General features: G+C 43.4%; 1 protein-coding gene across 1 annotated transcript in view; it reads right to left on the reverse strand.

Moving 5' to 3' along the window:
• Nucleotides 1-12,287: 12,287 nt before the first annotated feature.
• VPS4B (vacuolar protein sorting 4 homolog B) overlaps nt 12,288-21,005 on the reverse strand; it is a 32,311-nt gene continuing 23,593 nt past the window's right edge. The window contains exons 9-11 of the mRNA XM_056106956.1: nt 19,579-19,798; nt 16,679-16,819; nt 12,288-14,103 (exon numbers count right to left, since the gene is read on the reverse strand). Coding sequence (XP_055962931.1) covers nt 14,002-14,103; nt 16,679-16,819; nt 19,579-19,798 — 463 coding nt within the window. The 3' untranslated portion in view covers nt 12,288-14,001. The remainder of the gene's footprint in view (nt 14,104-16,678; nt 16,820-19,578; nt 19,799-21,005) is intronic.

Below are 21,005 nucleotides of genomic sequence, written 5' to 3' on the forward strand. Positions count from 1 at the left end.
TGCCGTGCAGGCGAGATAGTCTTGGTAGCTTGCTGGGCTCTCCGAGAGGGGCGGAGGAATTGAACCCGGCTCAGCCAGGCTGGCTGCGTGCAAGGCAAACGCCCTACTGCTGTGTTATTGCTCCAGCCCATGTGTATATGTATAAATGTATGTATGTATGTATGTATGTATATATATAAAACAGTAGAATAAAGATGAACGCAAATGTACGGGCTAGGGCCAAGAATGGCATATAAATGTTATATACCTTAAGGATGTAAAAGCAAACACAGGGATACACACACACACACACACACACACACACACACACACATATATGTATATGATGTAAATTATAGAAACAGAACAAAAATAGGGTCTGGAGAAAGAATGGTGGGGAGGGTGTTTTGCCTTACAAGCAGCTGATCCAGGTTTGATCACTGTCACTCACCTGGTCCATTGAGCCCTGCCAGAAGTGATGTCCAAGCACAGAACCGGTTTTGAGCCGGGGTGTCCCAAAAACAAAAAAAGAAGAAAAAGATCCTAATAACAAATACACAAAAGTTTCCAGTGAAAGACATATATATACACACACACATACACACACACACACACACACACACACACACACACACACACATATATATATGGGAAAGGAAGGACAAAGCCCTACTCTCCAGCAATCCAGGGCCATGGGCCTTGCACAATAGTCCTGGAAATGTTCCCAGTGGGAAGTGCAACCCACTGACCTCTGCCAGTCAGTTCAGCCTCTTCATTTTTAGCAGACGCCACAGTTTCCCAAGTTGTGTTGAAATCCCTTTTTAAATTTCCTTTAGGTTTGTTTTGTTTTCTTTTTGGGTCACACCTGGCGATGCACAGGGGTTACTCCTGGTTCTGCACTCAGGAATTACCACTGGCGGTGCTCAGGGGACCATATGGGATACTGGGAATCATACCCCGGTCGGCTGTGTGCAAGGCAAACGCCCTGCCTGTTGTGCTATTGCTCCAGCCCCTAATTTCCTTTATGTTTGTACACCATTTAGAAATAAAACCAAAAGACATGCAAAATACCAATTTTCATAACTTCCCATTAAATGCACTTAAGAATATACTTTAACAAATACTGTCTAGAGCTGCAAAATGTAACTCTGTCATTTTAATAATAATAACAGTAGTTTAATAGATATTTTCGGAGGCTGAGGAAGCCGTAAGACTGAATCTCTAGGGGCTGGAGCAATAGCACAGCAGGTAGTTTGTTTGCCTTGCATGCGGCTGACCTGGGTTTGATTCCCAGCATCCCATATGGTCCCCTGAGCACCGCCAGGAGTAATTCCCGAGTGCATGAACCAGGAGTAACCCCTGTGCATTGCTGGGTGTAACCCAAAAAGCAAAAGCAAAAAAAAAAAAAAAGACTGAACCTCTAACTTGGTTGGCCAACTATCTCCAGGAGAGACTCTCAGGTCCTCTCAACACTGAAAGGCAAAATACAAACAAACAAACCAACCCCATCTTTTATAACAAACTATCATTTCCAAAGATTGCTGCCTCTGTTTCTCCAAATCAAGTGCTCTTTTTCATTGTGACCTTGACACTCACAAACTGCGTGGAGGGACCAGGTTCCCTGAATGAGGTGGGTCTTTGTGACTATTGTGGAAGAAGGGACATTCTAGGATTTACTCAGAGTCCATGTTGCTTCTTCCTGGCTTTCCTGGGAAACACCCTTGAGACTTCATGTAAACTCCCATCATCTGTGGCCATGTCCACATGACAATGGATGCGTCCACTCGGGAATCCCAGCTCCTAGACAATAGCCAATCCCCTGTGGAAGTCATGTGAGTGAGGCGCTTTCAAAGCCAACGGCTTTGTCACTCGCATTGCCGATGTTCAGCTGTGGAAAACAATCTAAACTAGGTCACAGCAATCTGTGGACGTTCACTTTTTCCAAGGCTCTAACTTCCGATTTGACCCTTCGATGCTTATTGGACCCTGCAAAGCATGCCATTATTTCTGTAGGAAAGTCAAGATAATGAAGACAGAAAGTCAAAATCATGAAAACAGAAATTTGATGAATAAGCAAATTTAGCGGTGCAATTCTTTTCAAATTGGGTTGCAGCGTTCCTCCTTAGTAACCGCGGTGTTACTAAAAGCATCTGTCCGCATATAATATGTCCGCATATAAAAGAAATCTGTCCACATCAGGGTTCACCTCAAAGCCGTAACCTGCAATGGAACTGGAGGCACTAAAGAAGTCTTCACAGTGGTTTCCGGGGTGATAGGGTTAGCGTCCTCAGAGAAGAAACAAGAGAAGATGCTCACTCCCGGCCTCTGCTACCCAGCCCTTCATATCCCCCTTCACAGACAATGGAAGACAACGGGAAGTCAGTCTTCAGAAACTCAGGAAAAGAACTCTTGGCAGAAGTCTAGTCTGCTCGCGCCTTGATCTTCGACTTCCCAGTCTCCAGAGCTGTAGGAAATGAGTATCTGTTGTTACATCACGTGGTCCACTATTTTGTTAGGGCAGCCCCAGCTGAGACGGCCCCAAATCACTTCTAAATCAACTTACAAATGTTTGTAAAAATCCAAAAATTGCACTCTTCACTGAGCATAGTTTATTTCCATGGCTGTTGTTTAGTAAGAAGCAACACACTTAACTTTGATACAAGCGACTTAGTCCAAATATTTTTGTTCTAGACTTTGCAGCTATCCCATCAGAAAACATTCCTGCATAAAACTTAAGCCGCAAGTCCCATTTGTTGACAAAGAGATCCTTCATCGTTTTGAAAAGTGGATTGTGTTTGCCAGCAATTAGATGCGAAATCTTAGAATTGTTCCTTCATACCATCATGTTAAGATTGCATGACATCACTAGATCACTTTAAGATTAGAGCAGGCCACTTCGGAAATAGTTGCTTTAGAGCCAGAGACCAACGGGCTAAGCACATAGTTTGCTTCCTGGCACCTACTGTCCCCCAAACACAACCAGGAGCAACCCCAAGCATCCAGCCAGAGCCCTCGAGAACCCTTGGATATAGACCTAAAAGATAAAACTATTTCACTGAACCAAACCGCCAACATGCGAAGTCTGCAAGAATGAGAACAGCCTGTGTGGAAGGACCGGGGGTCTGACCTTGAGAGCCTTCTACCTGCCTCATACCTTCCACCTGGCTTTGAACCCTTGTCTGTTACCTCTTCCCTGACTTCAGCCTTTGCCACTTCCACCTTGGGACATATTGTGGGTCCCTAAAATTGTTCCTCTGTTCTTCAATAGCACAGCGGGTAGAGTGTTCGCCTTACAAGCGGCCAACATGGCCGACCCGAGTTCGATTCCTCCGCCCCTCTCGGAGAGCCTGGCAAGCTACCGAGAGTATTCGATATGCCAGACACAGTAACAACAAAGTCTCCAATGGAGACGTTACTGGGCCCGCTCGAGCAAATCGACGATCAACGGGAGGGCCTTTACCTTTTACCTTTTATGTTCTTCAAACTGCAATTTGTTTTGGGTAGGTAGGCTATACCCGGCAGTGCTCAGGGCTTTCTCCTGGCTGATTCCATATCCCAGCGGTTGTGCTGAATGCTACAATGAATAAGTGTGCACGTTCCTTTGAATGGATAATTTTGTGTATTGGGGGTACATACTGGAATTGCTGGGTCATATGGCAGCTCTAGTCTTACTTTTCTGAGATATCTTCACACTGTTTTCCCAAGGGCTTGAACCAGTCGACATTCCCAACAGCAATGGATCAGTTTTTTCCTGCCACATTCCCACCAATGGCAGAATCTCCTGCCCCCATGCCTGGCTGTCCTTACAGGGCCCCTTGGAGGGGGCGGGTTGAGTACCCCCTCCCCCCCCCCCCCCCCCCCCCCGGACAGAGCCCCAGCAGCTGAAGACCTCCAGAACCAGCCACAGCCATGCTGAGACCACTCTCCACACGTCCGGACAAGCCTCATGCATGAAGGAACCGGCAGAGGAATCCAGGCATGAGGGTCCCGGGGCTGAGATCTCCAAGCCTGCTTGGATTGGGGCTGAGCCTTCTCCACCCAGATCCCCCATCTTCCAGTAGGTAGGTGTCATACTCAACCAGCTGCCGCCGGCGCCAGGTTGGTCCCATCAACGGCCAAGACCCAGAGACTATAAAACCCAGCTTCTGGAAGTGCCTGGCCCTTCACAGCCGTGTGACAGCTTACTATCTCTTTCTTACTTTGGAGAACCTGGCAGGCTACCAAAAGTATCCTGCCCACACGGCAGAGTCTGGCAAACTTTCCGTGCCGTATTCAATATGCCAAATACCAGTGACAATGATTGGTCTCATTCTCCTAACCCTGAAAGAGCATTGCATTTGGCTCTTTTAAAATCTCAGGGCTAGGAAGGAGACGTTACTGGTGCCTGCTTGAGGCAATCGACAAACAGAATGATCGTGATCGTGATTCCCACCAACAGATGGTTGCCAACATTTTCCTGACATGTGCCATTCTCACAGGGTGAGACGGCCTCCCGATGTCTTGATTTGGATTTCCCCGACAGCAATAATGAGCACTTTTTCATGTGCTTATTGGCCACCTGTCCATCTTGAGAGAAGTTATCTATTTTCTTTGGATATTTTTTGTTGTTGATTTTTGTGAATACTTTATATATCTTGGTAATTAGCCCCTTATTTGATGTGCTGACTGCAAATATTTTCTACGGTTAGAAAATAATCAAATTAATTTGTAGAAATGAATTTACATGAGTTAATTTATGCAAATTAATTTATACCAAATTAATTTATACAAATTCATCCAGTTGGGTGTTTTATAGTTTTATCTGGGTCATTTATGAATTTTTTGCCATAAAGAAACTCTTTGATAAAGTCCCTTTCTTTACTTTTGTTTCTGATGTCCTTACCAATGGCGCCATATCATTGAAAGCAGCTCTGAGGTTCAAATCTTGGAGTGCTCTGACTATATTTTTGTCAACATATTTTATGGATTCTGGTCTACCTCAATGTCTCTGATCCACTTTGAATTGACCTGTATAATATGCATCATATTTCCAGGCCCAAATACCTGGTCCAGTTGTCTGGGTATTACTGGGAACGGCCCCTAAATCCCCTACAAACATATAAAAATAACAAATATGCTTCAAACCCCCTGAGGTAGCTATTACCAACATCCCAGAAAAAAGAAAGAGAATGGGGATTAGAATACAGAATGGGACATTAGAATACATATTTATTGGGGGAATATGGAGAAACTGGAAATATCATGCATTCCTGAGAGAAATGTAAATGGCAGTCACCGCAGAAAACGAGTTGGGAGCTCTTCAAAAGGTGAAACACAGAATGACCCTAAGCTCCAGCAATTCCACTCCTGATACATGCCCCCAAACTGGAAGCACAGGGCAAAACAGGGTCCTAGGCAGCAATGCTCACAGCACTATTGACAATGGCGACAAGACGAGAAGCCACCCAAATAGACACTTGCAGACAGAGACCAAGTGCAGCACATGTCCAGGGGAATAACACAAGCCTCCGAATGGAAGGTATTCGGAGACAGGCTGGGAGCAGGGATGATACCCTTGGGACATCGTGCAGGCAGGTACCAGATCCCAAAGGGCCATTATTGGAAGGCTCATGAGGCTGCCTAGTGTGCAGAGCTGAGACTCAGGTCTGGAGATGGCCCGCTGCCCACTTCAACCCCTCTTGTCCAGTCCTAGTCACTGGCTGACTGCGACTGTGCAGCACTGAAAAAGGAATCGGCTCCTTCCTCAAGCCATGAATTTCGGGAATGACTTGTGCAGAGCCGAAGCCGGTTTTTCTGTGAGTCCCAGGTCTGGCCATAGCCCTGCACCTGCATTTCTAGTCTTGATCTTGTGCTGTTCCAGATTTCACAGAGAAGCTGCCGGCTCCTTCAAAAGAAGTCCTCACTCATTTGTTATCCTACATCATTCCTCCCATTTTGACAGTAAATATCACCACTTAGAATTCACCTATTAGTTACCTTTGGAACTTCCATTTCTTGTTGTCGCTTCCTGACAGCCTGGCACCACCACTTACTATGTAAGATGGAGCATCTGTGTCTGCCTGTTCTTCAGGGCCCTTCCTACCCTCAAGCACCTCCACATAACTTTGATTATAAAATAGACAAACAGATAAACAGAATGTACAGAGACTAATATTCTTTAAAACTCACTTTTTTTTTCTGTACTACCCATCCTGAAGTTAGTATCACACTTTTTTCAACATCTTTAATGCTGCCAGGGCCTTTTTATTTCTGCTAGTGTATAAAATAGTGTTTGACGACTCTTTGTTTTAAAGAGGGAATACATTCCAGAGGAATTCTCTTTCGCTTTCCTTTGACCTTTATACGGGCCAGACAGGAAACTGGAGCCACGTCTGAACCACTGTTGAAGATTGTCCATGTTCCACTAGATATGCTACTGGGAAGTCTGTGGCAAACATCTCATACCCTTAACACTTGCCCGCAAGTCTCTGAAATAGATGATGACTACCAGATTTCCCCATAAAGAATCAGCTAGTGCCTCCGAATGCTACCAGGGTCCAAGTATTGCCTTTCTCCATCTTACCACAGATTTATTGAGTAGCCTCAAGGCATGACAGCAGGGAAAAATCACAGAACTACACATTTCCCTATGTTCATACAAGAGCCAGGCTCAGACACAGAGAATCTCAAGTGTCAGAGTGAATGGCCTGACTGTTCCGGAAACTGAGTGAGATGTAAGCTATCCATCCTGGCCAGGTCTCAAGTTTTACCAGAATTGGGAGTTGGGGAGTTGCACTGCAAAAGAGCATCTTAAGGGCTAGGTTGCCATTTATTTTGATTCGCGTAACTACTGAATTACTGCTTATGATCTCTAGGGTAAGAGATTTTTATCACACAACTCCACCTGGCTTATACAGATTAAATGCCACTACTTGGTTCCTGTCTCAGCATGATGGTGGCTGGTCCTGGAGGTCTTCAGCCACCATCATGCTGAGACCACTCTCCGCACACCTGAAGGTACTGGCAGAGGGACAAATCCACGCGGGTTCTGGGGCCGAGATCTCCCAGCCTACTCGGATTGGAGTCGAGCATCCTCCACCCAGATCCTCCAAATTCCAGTAGGCGGGGGTCACACCCACCACCTGGTTTCAGCTTCTGGAACCGCGCGGCCGCGAATGCGGCCGTGCAACATCTTATCAGGACATCTTTTATGACATTTTATCATCTCATTCCTTCTTTGGACAAACTTGCAGGCTATCGAATGTAGCCTGCCCACAGGGCAGAGTCCGGCAAACTCCCCGTGGCGTACCAAATATGCCAAATACCAGTAACAATGATGGGTCTCATTCTCCTAAAGAGCCTTGAATATAATCTCAGGGTTAGGATGAAAGAGACGTTACTGGGGCCTGCTCGAGGCAATCGACGAACAACAGGATGATGAAATGAAATGAAATGAACTTGGTTCCTGTAACCAAAGGCTCTTTCCAGTTTCTGCAAAATTAGAGGGCCTCGTGAAACACTTCAGAATGCATTCCTTTTATCTGGCAAAGACTCGGTTAATGGACTGGTTTCTGGTTCGTAACTGTTGCGGCTTTGTGAATAAATCTTGTATGATAAATCCATTCTAATATTTGATTCCTACAGATGTTGACTGTTTTTCACATTAGAGTGCAGAGCGAGTCCAGCGTTGAGTTCAATCTCTCTAAAACCAGTCATGCAAGCAATTAAAACCCTCTCAGATGTTCAAACCAAAATACCAAATTCAGAGTTTCTGTTGACCGAACCCATGTTATTTCAACCATATCTGGAACAAAAGGATTTCCCAACTGAATAACTTAATTCATCCCAATACACTGTCCTCCAAATATCCACTAATTCTCAGATTCTTCCAAATTCTCACAAATGCACACATACTGAGTTTTACTTTTGATTAACTGTAGTACTTTGGATGCAAGAACTATCTTAGCCCATTCATAGATTTCCACCCCCACCTTGACCCCGGTAAATAGTTCTCATGCCTTTACTTTGTTCCACAACAGCTACAAAGTTAAGGTTTCTCAAGACCTTGCCTTCACTGAGCGTATCACTCCATGTGACCATAGATAATACTGCAATTATGCTGTCTCATCAAGAGTTGCCAGAAACATGCCAGTTAGTGAGAAGCTGTCGCCGAGCCTGTTTCAATGTCCTGCCATTGCCATGGTACGCATGATGGCAGAACATGGGTGGTATGACCTAACATGTCATGGCCAGGCCAGGCCTGCCTGCCAAGTGATGCAGAACCACAAGCTCTACCTAATTTGGTTCCTGCAGGAGGAAAGGGTTGTGACCCAAACCAGGAAGCAAGTTTGGATGAACAGCACCCCTCCAAACTACCTGTGAGTGATGGCTCTGGGATGAACTGCTTTGTCTTTTTTTTTCTCTCTTCCTAAGAGTTTTTGTCATTTCCTTGGGCTCCAGGAGAAAAATCAAATTCCAATGACTAGCAGTCTAAATGGCTAATACTTTCTTAAAATGTCTACATATTTAGTAATAAAAATAATTTAAAGATTACAAACATAAAACCTTACTTAGTGTCAAAATACAAAAACAATACTTAGTGTCAAAATACAAAAACAAAAACTTATCACCCAGTTAGAGCCAGTTAAATTTTCGGTGTATGTGTATGTTTCAGTTCCCATTTTTTTTTAAACTCCTATTTTTCTTTTTTTTGGATTTGGGGCCACACCCAGCAATGCTCAGGGGTTGCTCCTGGCTCTGTACTCTGGAATCACTCCTGGTGGGCTTGGGGACTGTATGATGCCAGGAATTCAACCTGGGTTGGCCACATGCAAGGCAAGTACCCTACCCAATATATTATCTCCCTGGCCTCAATTCCCAATTTTCTTAAAAACAAACCATCAAAAAAGTCAAAAATTGAGGGGGGGGGGGGGGTGGAATTACGCACGCTGACTATAGAGTATGCTAACTTAGAAGGAAAACAAAGAATCATTCAGTCAACAAAGATTTATTGAGCACCCATCAGACACCAGGCACTGTTCTAGATACTGGAAACACGGAGGAGAACAAAAGAGAAAAGAATATCCCAGCTCAGAATACACATCAGCAGGAGAAAGTACAAATCAGAAAAAAAGTAAATTATACAGTGTGTTAGCTTGTGGTAACTGCTACAGAGAAAAACAACGCAAGGAGGGGCTATAAGGAACAGCAAGAGAGATTCTCATTTAAAGTAAGATAACGGGTATATCAGACAATGAAAGAGGCAAAAAAAAAAAATCAGCCAAATCTCACTCTCACAAATAACATTAACACATCAGTGAAAATCATTCCAGATATCTATGTAGACTACCGATGTCGAAATGGATATTACGGGTGACTAAGAGAAAAATCGAGCTAGGAGAAAGATACTGTATTTTAATATGAATTCAAAGTGTAAAAGATAGCCTTTCAATAACCAGCAAATTATTAGGAATTTATTTTCCTTTCTCTCTCTCCCCAAATACATGTTATCAATCACCCACTTCTAAATTTAGGAATTAAATTATATGCCAATTTGCCCAGAACTGACTTCTTTGAAGAGGGAGTCTTCCAATTCAGAAATAGGGTCTCTACTTAGCAACTTAAAAAGTTTTGGGAACTGTTTCCTAGTTTTCTATGTGGAGGTCCTATGTTCCTTTCAGATTCATTTTGGGGATATCTGAGGCTTTTATTTTTCCTGATGTCATCTAATGCTGTAATAGTACTTTTCCAAGAATATGAAATATGTACCTTTTATAACTTTCTTATAAATTATTTTGAATTTTAGATTAATACGAATTTTCTACATACACAATCATGCCATGTGAGAATGAAAATTTTGTTTCCTCCAATAAAGCCCTAAACTTACTGCATTGGCTGGACCATATGTGGTGCAGAGATGAACCCAGGCAGGCTGCCAGTGTGCCTTAAACGCTGCCCCATTCCTAGTTTTAGAATTGATTTGAATCCTAAGTGGATACTGAGCTTTAATAAATTCCTTACAGGCCTGCTTCTCAAACCTGTGTTCTCCCTTGGACATGCATCTCACCTGCCTGTCTCGATGGTTCTTTGCTGCCCAAGCTCTCTCGAACACACTGCCCCTCTTTCTCTCCTCGAGCCTGTTTCTAAGTTTCTTTTCTTTCTTTCTTTCTTTCTTTCTTTCTTTCTTTCTTTCTTTCTTTCTTTCTTTCTTTCTTCTTTCTTTCTTTAATATTTTGGTCCACATTTTTGAGATAATGTTTATTTATTTTTGCTTTTTGGGTCACACCCAGTGATGCTTAGGAGTTACTCCTGGCTCTGCACTCAGGAATCACTCCTGTGGTGCTCGAGGACCATATGGGATGCTGGGAATCGAACCTGGGTTGGCTGCGTGCAAGGCAAACGCCTTACCTGTTGTGCTATTGCTCCAGCCCCCATGTTTCTAATTTTCAATTAAAAAAAAACCCTTGCTTTATTACTTTGCCTCCTACTGAAATTCTTTTCTTTTTCTTTTTTTTTTGGGGGGGGGGGGGGTCTTACCTGGCAATGCTCAGGGGCTACTACTCCTGGCTCATGCACTCAGGAAGTACTCCTGGCAGTGCTCAGGGAACCGTATGGGATGCCGGGAATCGAACCCGGGTCGGCCGCATGCAAGGCAAATGCCCTACCTGCTGTGCTATCACTCCAGTCCCCTGAAATTCTTTTCTATTAGGGAAAGGTGATGAACCCACAATGCCCGTGCCAATGTCAGGACTGATGTGATGTAGGCCTGGCATTTCCCTGAACGCAGGTGGCTCAGGTGGGTCAAGCACTCTTTCCTCAAGTCAATCTCCCTGGCTTGCGCCAAAGGGCAGCAGCTGTAGAGATGTGCTCCTAAAACTTCTGCAGAGGTGCTGGGAGGTGCTCAACCCAGTGCTCTCCAGGAAGGAGCAGCCACCGCAGGTTGGCATCTGCCAACCTCAAGGCTGCAGCTTGACAACCCTTTGAAGATTTCCTGGCTGGAGGGGCAGCCCCTGGTGCAGCGGGCCCCGGTGGTGAATGTGAGACCTGGTCAGGAGGCCCACAAAGGATGGCTGAGCAGCTCATGGCCAGGATGCCCTACAGGCGGTGATAGGGGCAGCCCATCTGGATTTTCTTAAATTTCACCAAATTAAAAGAGAGACTTCCCCCATTCCTCGGCAATACTGACTTTTTAGGATCATACCCAGCGGTCCTTGGGGAGGGAGATGTGCAGTACCGGGAATCAAGTCCATCACACATGATTATGTCCCTCGAGTCCCTGATCTCTTTTTTAAGCCTTTATTAAGTAATAAATATGGTCCATACCATGCTCATTCCAAGGGAATTGTAACTCTGTGACGAAATTACAATCTATCTGATAAATACCTAAGAGAATGTTCTGTGACCGTGCAAATTTTAAGAGAGTAATGGCAGGTTGGTGCCGAAAAAACTGAAAAAGTAGCATGTGGGTAGTTAATTCTTTAACAAGGGTCATGTGTCATTTCTAAGGAAAGTCAGACTTGCACCAGCAGAGGAAGCAGAATGGACACCATGTGAGGGTGGGAGAACGGTATGAATGAACGAAGGAGGCAGGCAGGGAGGCAGGAAAATACAGTCTCTGAGTGCTCAGAGTGGAGATGAAACCCCCACACGAACGCTCCATGTTGCCACATTTGCAGTCACGTTAAGAACACAGACGGGAACAGTCCTGGGAGGTTATGTCCACTTCTTAACTACACAAATTTACTATTGCACATTAGTCAAATATACTCATTCCACTTTTCTGTGTGCACATGTAGTCAACCCAGAAATCAACATCCTCATGAAATACTTTGTAAATAAGGTCTTTGTAGGTTTCACACTGCGATTAAAAAAATATACATATGTATTCTAAAATATACGTATGAAAGTTCATAGAGATGCTAAAGTAAGATTGACTTGCAGTCTCGAAAACACCTCGAAGTTTTCTAATTCTTATAATTCTGGATAAAAACAGCATGGGGTCAAGGGCAGGGAGACAGCGCCAAGGGCTGGAACACAGCTTTGCACCCAGGAGCCCTCAGGCCTGGCCACACTGGGGGTGGGTCCCCAGCACTACGGGGCGTGGCTCCCATACAAAACAACAGAGGGCGTGGGCGTTCAGTTCCCTCAGACTCACCCGTTACTGACAAACACATGGAAATGACCTATGTGCTATACTCTACAGCAAGTCTGAGGGAATCAAATTCCAGAAACCATTTTAGAGAAAAATGGAGAAACCAGAGCTGTGGCTGGAAGGAATATGGGCAGACACAGCTTTAGAGCATATGTGAGAGGGAAGAGTAACAGCACGTCCTCTAAGTCAATACTTCCATACTATTCGGTCAGGTGCTTCATCAATGTAAGTAGAATACTGTAAATATAACTACTGATTTTCCAAACGATGCAACTAATAGCAAGATTGCCTGCATAATTCTGCTGCAAGCACAGGATATAAACTACCTACAAGACAACCACAAAGAATTTAGAGTTAGTCTACCAAACCAATTCCTAGTTCTCACTTCAAAACTGCTGGAAATTAGATTTTTGTATCTTAATGACTTTTAATAATTTCTGTGTAATCACTTAAGACAGTTACTTTATATTATACAGATCTCCAAAAAAAAGGAAGCATACACAGAAGATTAGCCAATTGAAGATTATATAAATTTACTTCACATAAGAACAGTATTTTTCACGCCTATGATTTCCATTTAATATCAACAAAAAAATCTGTACAGAAGATCCAAAGGCAACCAAGTTGCATAACATGTAAATGTGCAAATATATTTAAAAATGCAAGTGAATTCTATAGCATTTGTAAGGTAGAATTTAGGAATCTACCTTATTCTAGCTAAATTAATGTTCTGCAAGTTTAGTCAATGCAAATATACAAGGCACAACTTAGTGCTGATGCTAAAGTGTGTAATACACACCCTCAGATTACTTATTTGAAGATATTAAAATAATATAATATCAAGTTTGTATTTTATTATTTAAGGAGACATCAGCTCAACTCCAAAGCTTCAAGAAGCATCACAATGATACTGTATGTGTGGGCCAGGAAAAAAACATTCCCTGAACTTAAAAGATAGAAGACAAGACCCTTGCTATTCTATATATTTAAAAAAATTTTATGTATATATAGATATATACACATACACACACATACTGCAACATCACACAATGAATTTCCCACAATTCAAAGAGGTCAATCTTTTTAGCAAAGGTTTTTCCATTACAGTATTTCATAACAAAGTTGTTTAAAAAGTACATATTATCCACCGGTTTTGGTCAATCTTGCTAGTAAAAGACACTGAAATAGACAAATTTCTTCAAGATAAAGACAATGCCTAATTTAGAAAGTCTTTCTCTTGAGATTGCACAGTGAAAGGTATTTAGTTAAATATAAAAGCCTGCTGCTTTTAAACAAATTATTTAAATCTACAGAGATAAACATCAATTTGTCCTAAGGATTTATTCAGAGCCTGAACTGAAACACACATCAGTTATCTTTAACCCAATCACAGTGCTCTTTTCTGTTTATTGCCCATCCCTGAGAATAAAGATGCTAGCATTTACGTTTTCGTAAGAAGTGAACAAAATTTTACATTGAGAAGAACGATGCCTAAGACTATTTGTAAAAATATGAAATACAGCCTTATTATTCTAGCTTAAAAAAGAAACTGCTTGCAAAGATCACCATTTATAACAATTTTAAATATTTGCATCGCAAGTCAACTTTAATGGTCTTTTTAACTGGGTAATTTCTCTTCTTGCCATTGATAAAGCATTCATTTCCTCATAAGCCCCCTCCTCTAGAATCGGGTATAACAACAGGTGCCACCAAATAGGTAATGGAACAAAAGCACAGATTAAACTGAAAGGAACCGCTGAAGTCAGAGCTATATTCCCCTGTGGACGGACGGCGAGTTTTACTGCGAGTAATCTGAATGTCAGCCAAGAAAGGCAAAAATACCTACAACAGAAAGAACATATATGGTAAGGGTCTTCCTTGCAGCCTCTGCTCTAGCCTTCCTGGCCGAAATCTTCCGTAAACTTCTTCAGTTTCAACAAGTCCTGCTCATTGACGGTGGGCTTCGTGCTCGAGAGGGACCGCAACATATCGGACTGTCAGGGAGAAGAGAGGGTGCATTAGGAACATCCAGTCATGAATACTCTCAGAAATAGGACTGATTCTGATTTATTTTGATTTTCATACATTTAGAGTAAAACGTACTGCATTGCCATTGCTATTACTGTTACTCAACGTTGATCTGACTAGCTGCAGTGCCATTAATAACTACATCCAATTCCTTATCCTTCCGGCATTACTCCCCACAGAGAAGCCTTCAGTTGCCTGCCTGTCCTGACTCAATCGTCAGGGTCCATTCCCCGCACCCCGTTGCCATCAGCAAGACATTCCTCTTAGCATCAAGACAAAGGTGCCCCAAATATGCCCTTGATGTCTTTTCCGGTTTTTAGTTTTCTAAAATAAGAGTAGTTTTCCAGGGGCTAGTGTGATAGGTAGGTGGGTAAGGTGTTTCTCACGTCCCCCTTCTCCCCCACCCCAGATGCCAGAAGTGACTCCTGAGAACAGCCCAGTGTGCTCCCTGGCCCCACCCCTCACACACACACAAAAGAGTAGTTTTCCAACTGCGATTCGAAAGGAATATAACCAGTAGTCAATGCTTAGATGGCTCAATTCCCAGGATCACCTGGTTCCCCCAGGACAACAGGAAGTGAGCCCTGAGAACTGTCAGCATGACCCCTTCTAAAAATAACAAAATGTTAAAGTATTAGCTAAAATTATCAATTAAATGATAATAAAATATGCTGATAAAAGGAATTTGTTTTTAAAATGTCTAAGAGTGTATGTTCCCTAAAAGAGAATGTGGTCCCAAGTACAAAACTTTGAAAAATGATCTTGTGGGTCAGAGAGATACTAAGTGGGTAAGGAGGTTGCCTTTTATGCTGCCGACCCAGATGTGATCTACTGTGCTGCATATGATCGCCCACAAACCCTGGCAGGAGTGAACCGTGACCATAAAGCCAGCCGGGAGTAAAACCTGAGTACAATGAGGTGTGGCCCAAGCCCCCCACCCCCACCCCATCAAATAAATTTTTAAAAATGTCAAGAATTAAGCAAAAAAGAGTTTCTGAAATAAGGATTAAGATCAGTTAACTCATAAATCTAATTTGTATACACACTTGTTCAGTGTGTATTTATGTAAGTTATACATCTGCAGCTATTTACGCCTACTTGTTTGTCTGTATACCATGTAAGTTTCTTCTCTGAAAACTGTCAATTCTCACATAAAACTTGGAATATCTACCAGAAGAGAATTTTACAATCTGAAATTTTTTCATAAAAAAACACAAACACATTAGATATTCCTAATCACAGTAAGTCTTGAAAATAATATGCCTTACAGTGACAGTGACCTCAGAGGTGCTCTGGGGACCATAAAAGGTGTCGGAGGTTGAACTTGGGTTTACAGCGTGCAAAGCAAGCGACCAGCCCACCACATTCTCTCTTCGATCCCCAGAACTCTTATTACTTATGAAGTCTTATTCAATTCTTCCAAATGAACTACAGTTATGTCTTTGCTTATATAACTCCACCCCCCAAGACCCTCCAAACCCAGCAATGCTCAGGGCTTACTCCTGGCTCAGGAATCACTCTTCTGGCATGTTCGGGAGGCGGGGGGAAGGGGGTGGTGGACCACAAGGGGTGCTAGGAATCAAACCCGGGTCTGTGATGTGCAAGGCAAGTGCCTGACATGCTGTACCGCCACTCCCCAAAACTTTTCTTCAAAGTCTTTTACTGCAAACTTTCTTGGAAACCTTAAAGAAGTCCTCGGACACCATGACACATGGTAGGGGTTCTGGATATTTTATAAAAACAGATTTGTTTATAAAACCAAACTCTCACCACAGGGAGGAGGGCTCTAAGAGCTGGACTGCTCCTTTGTATGAAGAAGCCCTGGCCCTGCTCCTCATGTGTCTGGCCACATGCCCCCAGGAACCCTCCAACTCCTAGTTTTTATGAAGGTTAGTAGGTAAGTCTTGACAACTATATGCAATTTGGTGAAGTTAACCTAGATAGATATCAAACCTGTAAATTTAGAAAACTGTACAGCTTTGAATAACAGCTTTTCCACTTAAAATTAAATTTTCCTCAAATTACAAATTACTTAAAAGATTATTTTTTGCTCGAGCGGGTCCAGTAACGTCTCCATTGGAGATTTTGTTGTTACTGTGTTTGGCATATCGAATACATCACGGGTGGCTTGTCAGGCTCTGCCATGCGGGCGAGATACTCTTGGTAGCTTGCTGGGCTCTCCGAGAAGGGCGGAGGAATCGAACTCGGGTCGGCCATGTTTGCTGCGTGCAAGGCAAACGCCCTACCGCTGTGCTATCGCTCGCCCACACGGCAGAGCCTGGCAAGCTCCCCATGACGTATTCAATATGCCAAACACAGTAACAACAAAGTCTCCAAAGGAGACGTTACTGGGCCCGCTCGAGCAAATTATTTTTTAACAATTTATACTCAATTATTTCAATTACTCCTCTACGTTTGTGTAGTAGTAAATAAATGTTTAATCAAATAAATATTTTCTAGCTCATCTCACCTACTAAAATTTTTTATCTTTGACAAAAGTATGTTTTACAATTTTTCTTAAAATCAAACAAACTGTCTGACCATGCTAACAACAGGCTCCAAGAGTTTGTCCCCAGGAACATCCATCCAGGTCATTTCTATGGCCCCAGGGTCGCCAGGAGAACAAGGCGTCAGCAGATCATCAACTATATTGTTAGGGTCAGCTCGAGAAGGTCCAGAAACCTGAAATGAAAGGAAACTGAAATATTCATCTGAACAAATTAAACAAACATTAGGACTTTGGCCATTATCAGGAAATCTGAAAACGTACTACGTTGTTAAGATATTTCAGAAAATAATTAGAAAAATATACAACAAACATGATTATCTCTGAGTAAAGATGAATACTGCTTTACTTTAAATTTTTCTACAATAAATTATTTATTGAAACACAAGAAGTTCGCCTGCTACAGATGGAATCCCGGTGACCAAGAGCTTCTACAAGCAAGGCCCAGGTATGCGGGTTCCAGAATTAAATCTCCAGGCCGCATGGCAAAAGAGGCCGGGGGCTGTCTGTCCCAGATCCCGCCCGCCCAACAGACTGTCACACCCAGAATTAGCCTCTGGACGCCATCTTAGTGCACCAATAGCCCTGGCCCAGAGACATGGCCATGAGTCCCTGAATACACCACAGGGCCAGAGATCTCTCCAGGCCCCATACTGAGCCAATTTCATGTAGGTACCCCAGACAGAGCAGGTTCCAGTCTCCCCGTCTACTCTAGATGGAATCCTGGTGACCAAGAGCTTTCACAAGCAAGGCCCAGGTATGCAAGTTCTAGGATGAAATCTCCAGGTCACACATGGTGGTAAAGGAATCGGGCTGTCCCTCCCCAGGTCCCTGCCTGCCCAGCGGACTGGCTGTCATGCCCACAATTTGCCTCGGGTGCCATCTTAGCACACCAATAGTCCTGGCCCAGAGACTCCCAATTGAATCCCAAAATGGATTAGTGCCATACAAAGATGTCTCTGGAACTCAACTATTTACAGTCTAAAAATTTACATTTACAACTGCAGCCGCACAAGCTCTCATGATAGTCAAAATGATCAATGGAAAATAAATTATCTAGCGTCTGCCCCTGGCAGGCAGGCTTGAATGGTGGTGGAAAAATTTAATCAAAACATAATACCCAAATTTAGAAAGACAGTATCGGGGAAATTGTCTGCCACAGAGGCAGAGTGAAGAAATGGGGGGAAGGACGGTGGTGGAATATATGCACTGATGGAGGGACGGGTGTTCCACCAGTACACAGCGGAATCTCAAACATGAAAGCTTTGTAACTCTATCTCAGTAAAAAAGAAAAAAAAATAAGTTATGGGGAGTTCACGTCCAATTCAATCAGCTTAATCAATGATTGAACAAATAGCAGTACTCCTACATTATTAAAAAAAAGGAAAAAGAAAATGAGATAAAGATGACTTATAATCTCTTTTTATTAAAATATCACTATCAATGTGAAAAAAAAAGAAAAAAGAAACACAAGAAGTTAAAAATAAACGGCCCCTGGCTAAGATTTTCCTTTTTTCTCTAGGGTATATTTAATGGAAATGAAGTTAAAAACCAGACATATTAAAAAAAAATTTTAAGTTTATTATTTCTCAAAGCTTCTGTGATACCTGAAAGTTTTAGTGTGAAAGAACTAAAGCTTTATCAACAAACTTTGAACTATTTGTATGAATTATATCACTTGAAAGTTAGTTTATTGTACAGAAAAGATGTACAGGTCACTTTAAATCCCTGCCCTTGGAACAGGTAGCCAATCAGAAGGTAGAATGGAATGGGGGGTGGGGGGGATTTGGCTACTGATAAAAGGAAGCCCAGAGCTTGCCCTTTCTCTGGACCCAGGTCAGGTGTGGCTGCATGAGCCTGGATGGACAGGGACCTAACCTGAATACGGGGGGAGGAGAAGGGGGGTGTCTGGGAGGTGGAGAAAGTGCTGAGCTTGGGACTCGTGCATGCGTATACACACAACACACACAACACACACACACACACACACACACACACACACACACACGAGGCTAGAGAGTAGGAAACCCAGGACTAGGCAACAGGAACTGTTGGGGGACAGCTGGGAGGCCTGGTGACCACGGAGCCAGGGTACTTGGTGTGGGCAGCTGCACACAGACAGAGAGCAGCGTGGGACAGGATCTGGCCACCATTCACAGGAGACAAGTGGACAGTGTGGGGCAGAGAAGTCATTCAGGGACCGGGAAGCCCCAGGGACAGGACCCAGTCATCGCTCATGGGAAAAGGAGAGCCTGGACACCTAGGGAGGGCCCTGGACATCTTTTCTGTACAGTGGACTGACTTTCGTTCTTCGAGTTTTGTATGCAAATCCTTCAATTCTCAAGAACCCACCAGCACAGGGAAATCTGCTCTCGTGCAAACTCTAAGAATGTTTCAACATTATTTCTATTTTGTCTGAGGTATAAATGCATTAGCAGCAACAACAAACTGAAGTTTCTATAACTCACCAAATAAATATTTGTAAAAGTTATTCACAGAAATTTCTCAAACATTGTAGGACTATTAATAGTGGCCACTAATGGGATGGAGAGATAGCACAGCGGTAGGGCGTTTGCCCTGCACATGGCCAACCTGGGTTGATTCCTCCATCCCTCTGAGAGCCTGGCAAGCTAGCGAGAGTATCTCGCCCACACGGCAAAGCCTAGCAAGCTCCCCGTGACGTATTCGATAAGCCAAACACAGTAAAACAAGTCTCACAAGGGAGACGTTACTGGTGCCTGCTCGAGCAAATCTATGAACAACGGGAGGAAGGTGCTACTAACGGGAAGATTTTTTTTCCCATAAAATGAAAATATGAATATCATGTTAACTCCACTGAATCAATTATCCTGAAAATCTTCAGAGACAAAATCAACGCAGGTCTCGAAACTCCATGGAACACAGAGAAAGGGACGGCTTCCAGTGCGAAACTTACCTTCTTAAAGTGGGTGGCCGACTGCACCTTGCGAACAGGCTGCATCAGTGCGTCGCGCACGATGATGCTGATGTCTGCCCCGGAATAACCATCCGTTTTCTTTCCGAGTTCTCGGAAGTCCGCTTCTGTGAGACTGTTCTGAGTGGCCCCCAAGTGCAGTTTAAACATTGCCGCTCGGGCGTGGGGCTCAGGCAAAGGAATATATATTCGCTTCTCAAATCTTAAAATGAAGGAAGAAATTAAACCAAGAATGTTACTACATTCGATTTCTACTAAGTATATTTTCTAAAATAAAAGATTTAGGGTCTCTTGCACACAATGAGGATAAGTTAAATGGGCCTAAACGGGTCAGGAGTCAGGATAAATAAGGGAGAAATATTCAGAACATATTCAACGCAAAGAAACAAAGAGCAGGTAACCAGTTCTGTTTACGTGTTTTCATAGGTTTTGGGGGTCATTTTGGCTATCGGGCTTATATGTCTGTAACTCATGAAATATTAGTTTCCCATAGAATCACACTCTGAACTTCTCGATCAAGATTAATACATGTAACGATTACTCTCATAGATAAACACAGTTATACAAAAGGACCTCTTTATTTTACTTTTGGGGGCTCACAAGCAGTGCTCAGGGAGCCCCAGGGACCACTCCCGAGAATCAAGGCCAACTGGGCAGGGTGGTTCAGTTTGAGGTGCCTGCAGACTGGGAACCGTCAGGGACACATCTGGTGGTGCTCTGGCCTTCAGGGCCACACCCACAGTGCTCTGGATTGGGGGTGGGGTGGAGGACTGGGTGCTGGGGTTTGAATTTGGGTCCTATACCACCCCAGAACCACTAAAGTATCTCCCAGGTCCTCACTTTATTTCACTTAATTTACTTATATAAGGGGCTGGAGCGATAGCACAGCAGTAGGGCGTTTGTCTTGCACGCAGCCAACATGGTCGACCTGAGTTCGATTCCTCCGCCCCTCTCGGAGAGCCCGGAAAGCTACCGAGAGTATCTCATCCGCACGGCAGAGCCTGGCAAGCTACCCGTGACGTACTCGATATGCCAAACACAGTAACTACAAGTCTCATGATGGAGATGTTACTGAGCCCACTTGAGCAAATCGATGAACAACGAGAGGACCGTGACTGTTTACTTATATAAAAAAGCAAATTTTAATTTTTTTTAGGCTTTGTTTTTTGTTTTTGAACATACCCAGCGATGCTCAAGAGTTATTGCTTGATCTGGATTCAGGAATTACTCCTCATGGTTCACAGGAAACCATCTGAGATGCCTACGTGTTGTAATATCTCTCAAGTCCATATTTTTGTTTTTGGAATTACACCTGATGCAAAAACTCCTGGTCACTGCTCAAGGATCACTCCTGGTGGTGCTCAGGGGACCATGAGACTGTGAGCATAGCACCTGGGGCTCCTGCATGC

Source organism: Sorex fumeus, unplaced genomic scaffold, assembly GCF_029834395.1.
Source record: "Sorex fumeus unplaced genomic scaffold, SorFum_2.1 ptg000151l, whole genome shotgun sequence".
Taxonomy (NCBI): Eukaryota; Metazoa; Chordata; class Mammalia; order Eulipotyphla; family Soricidae; genus Sorex; species Sorex fumeus.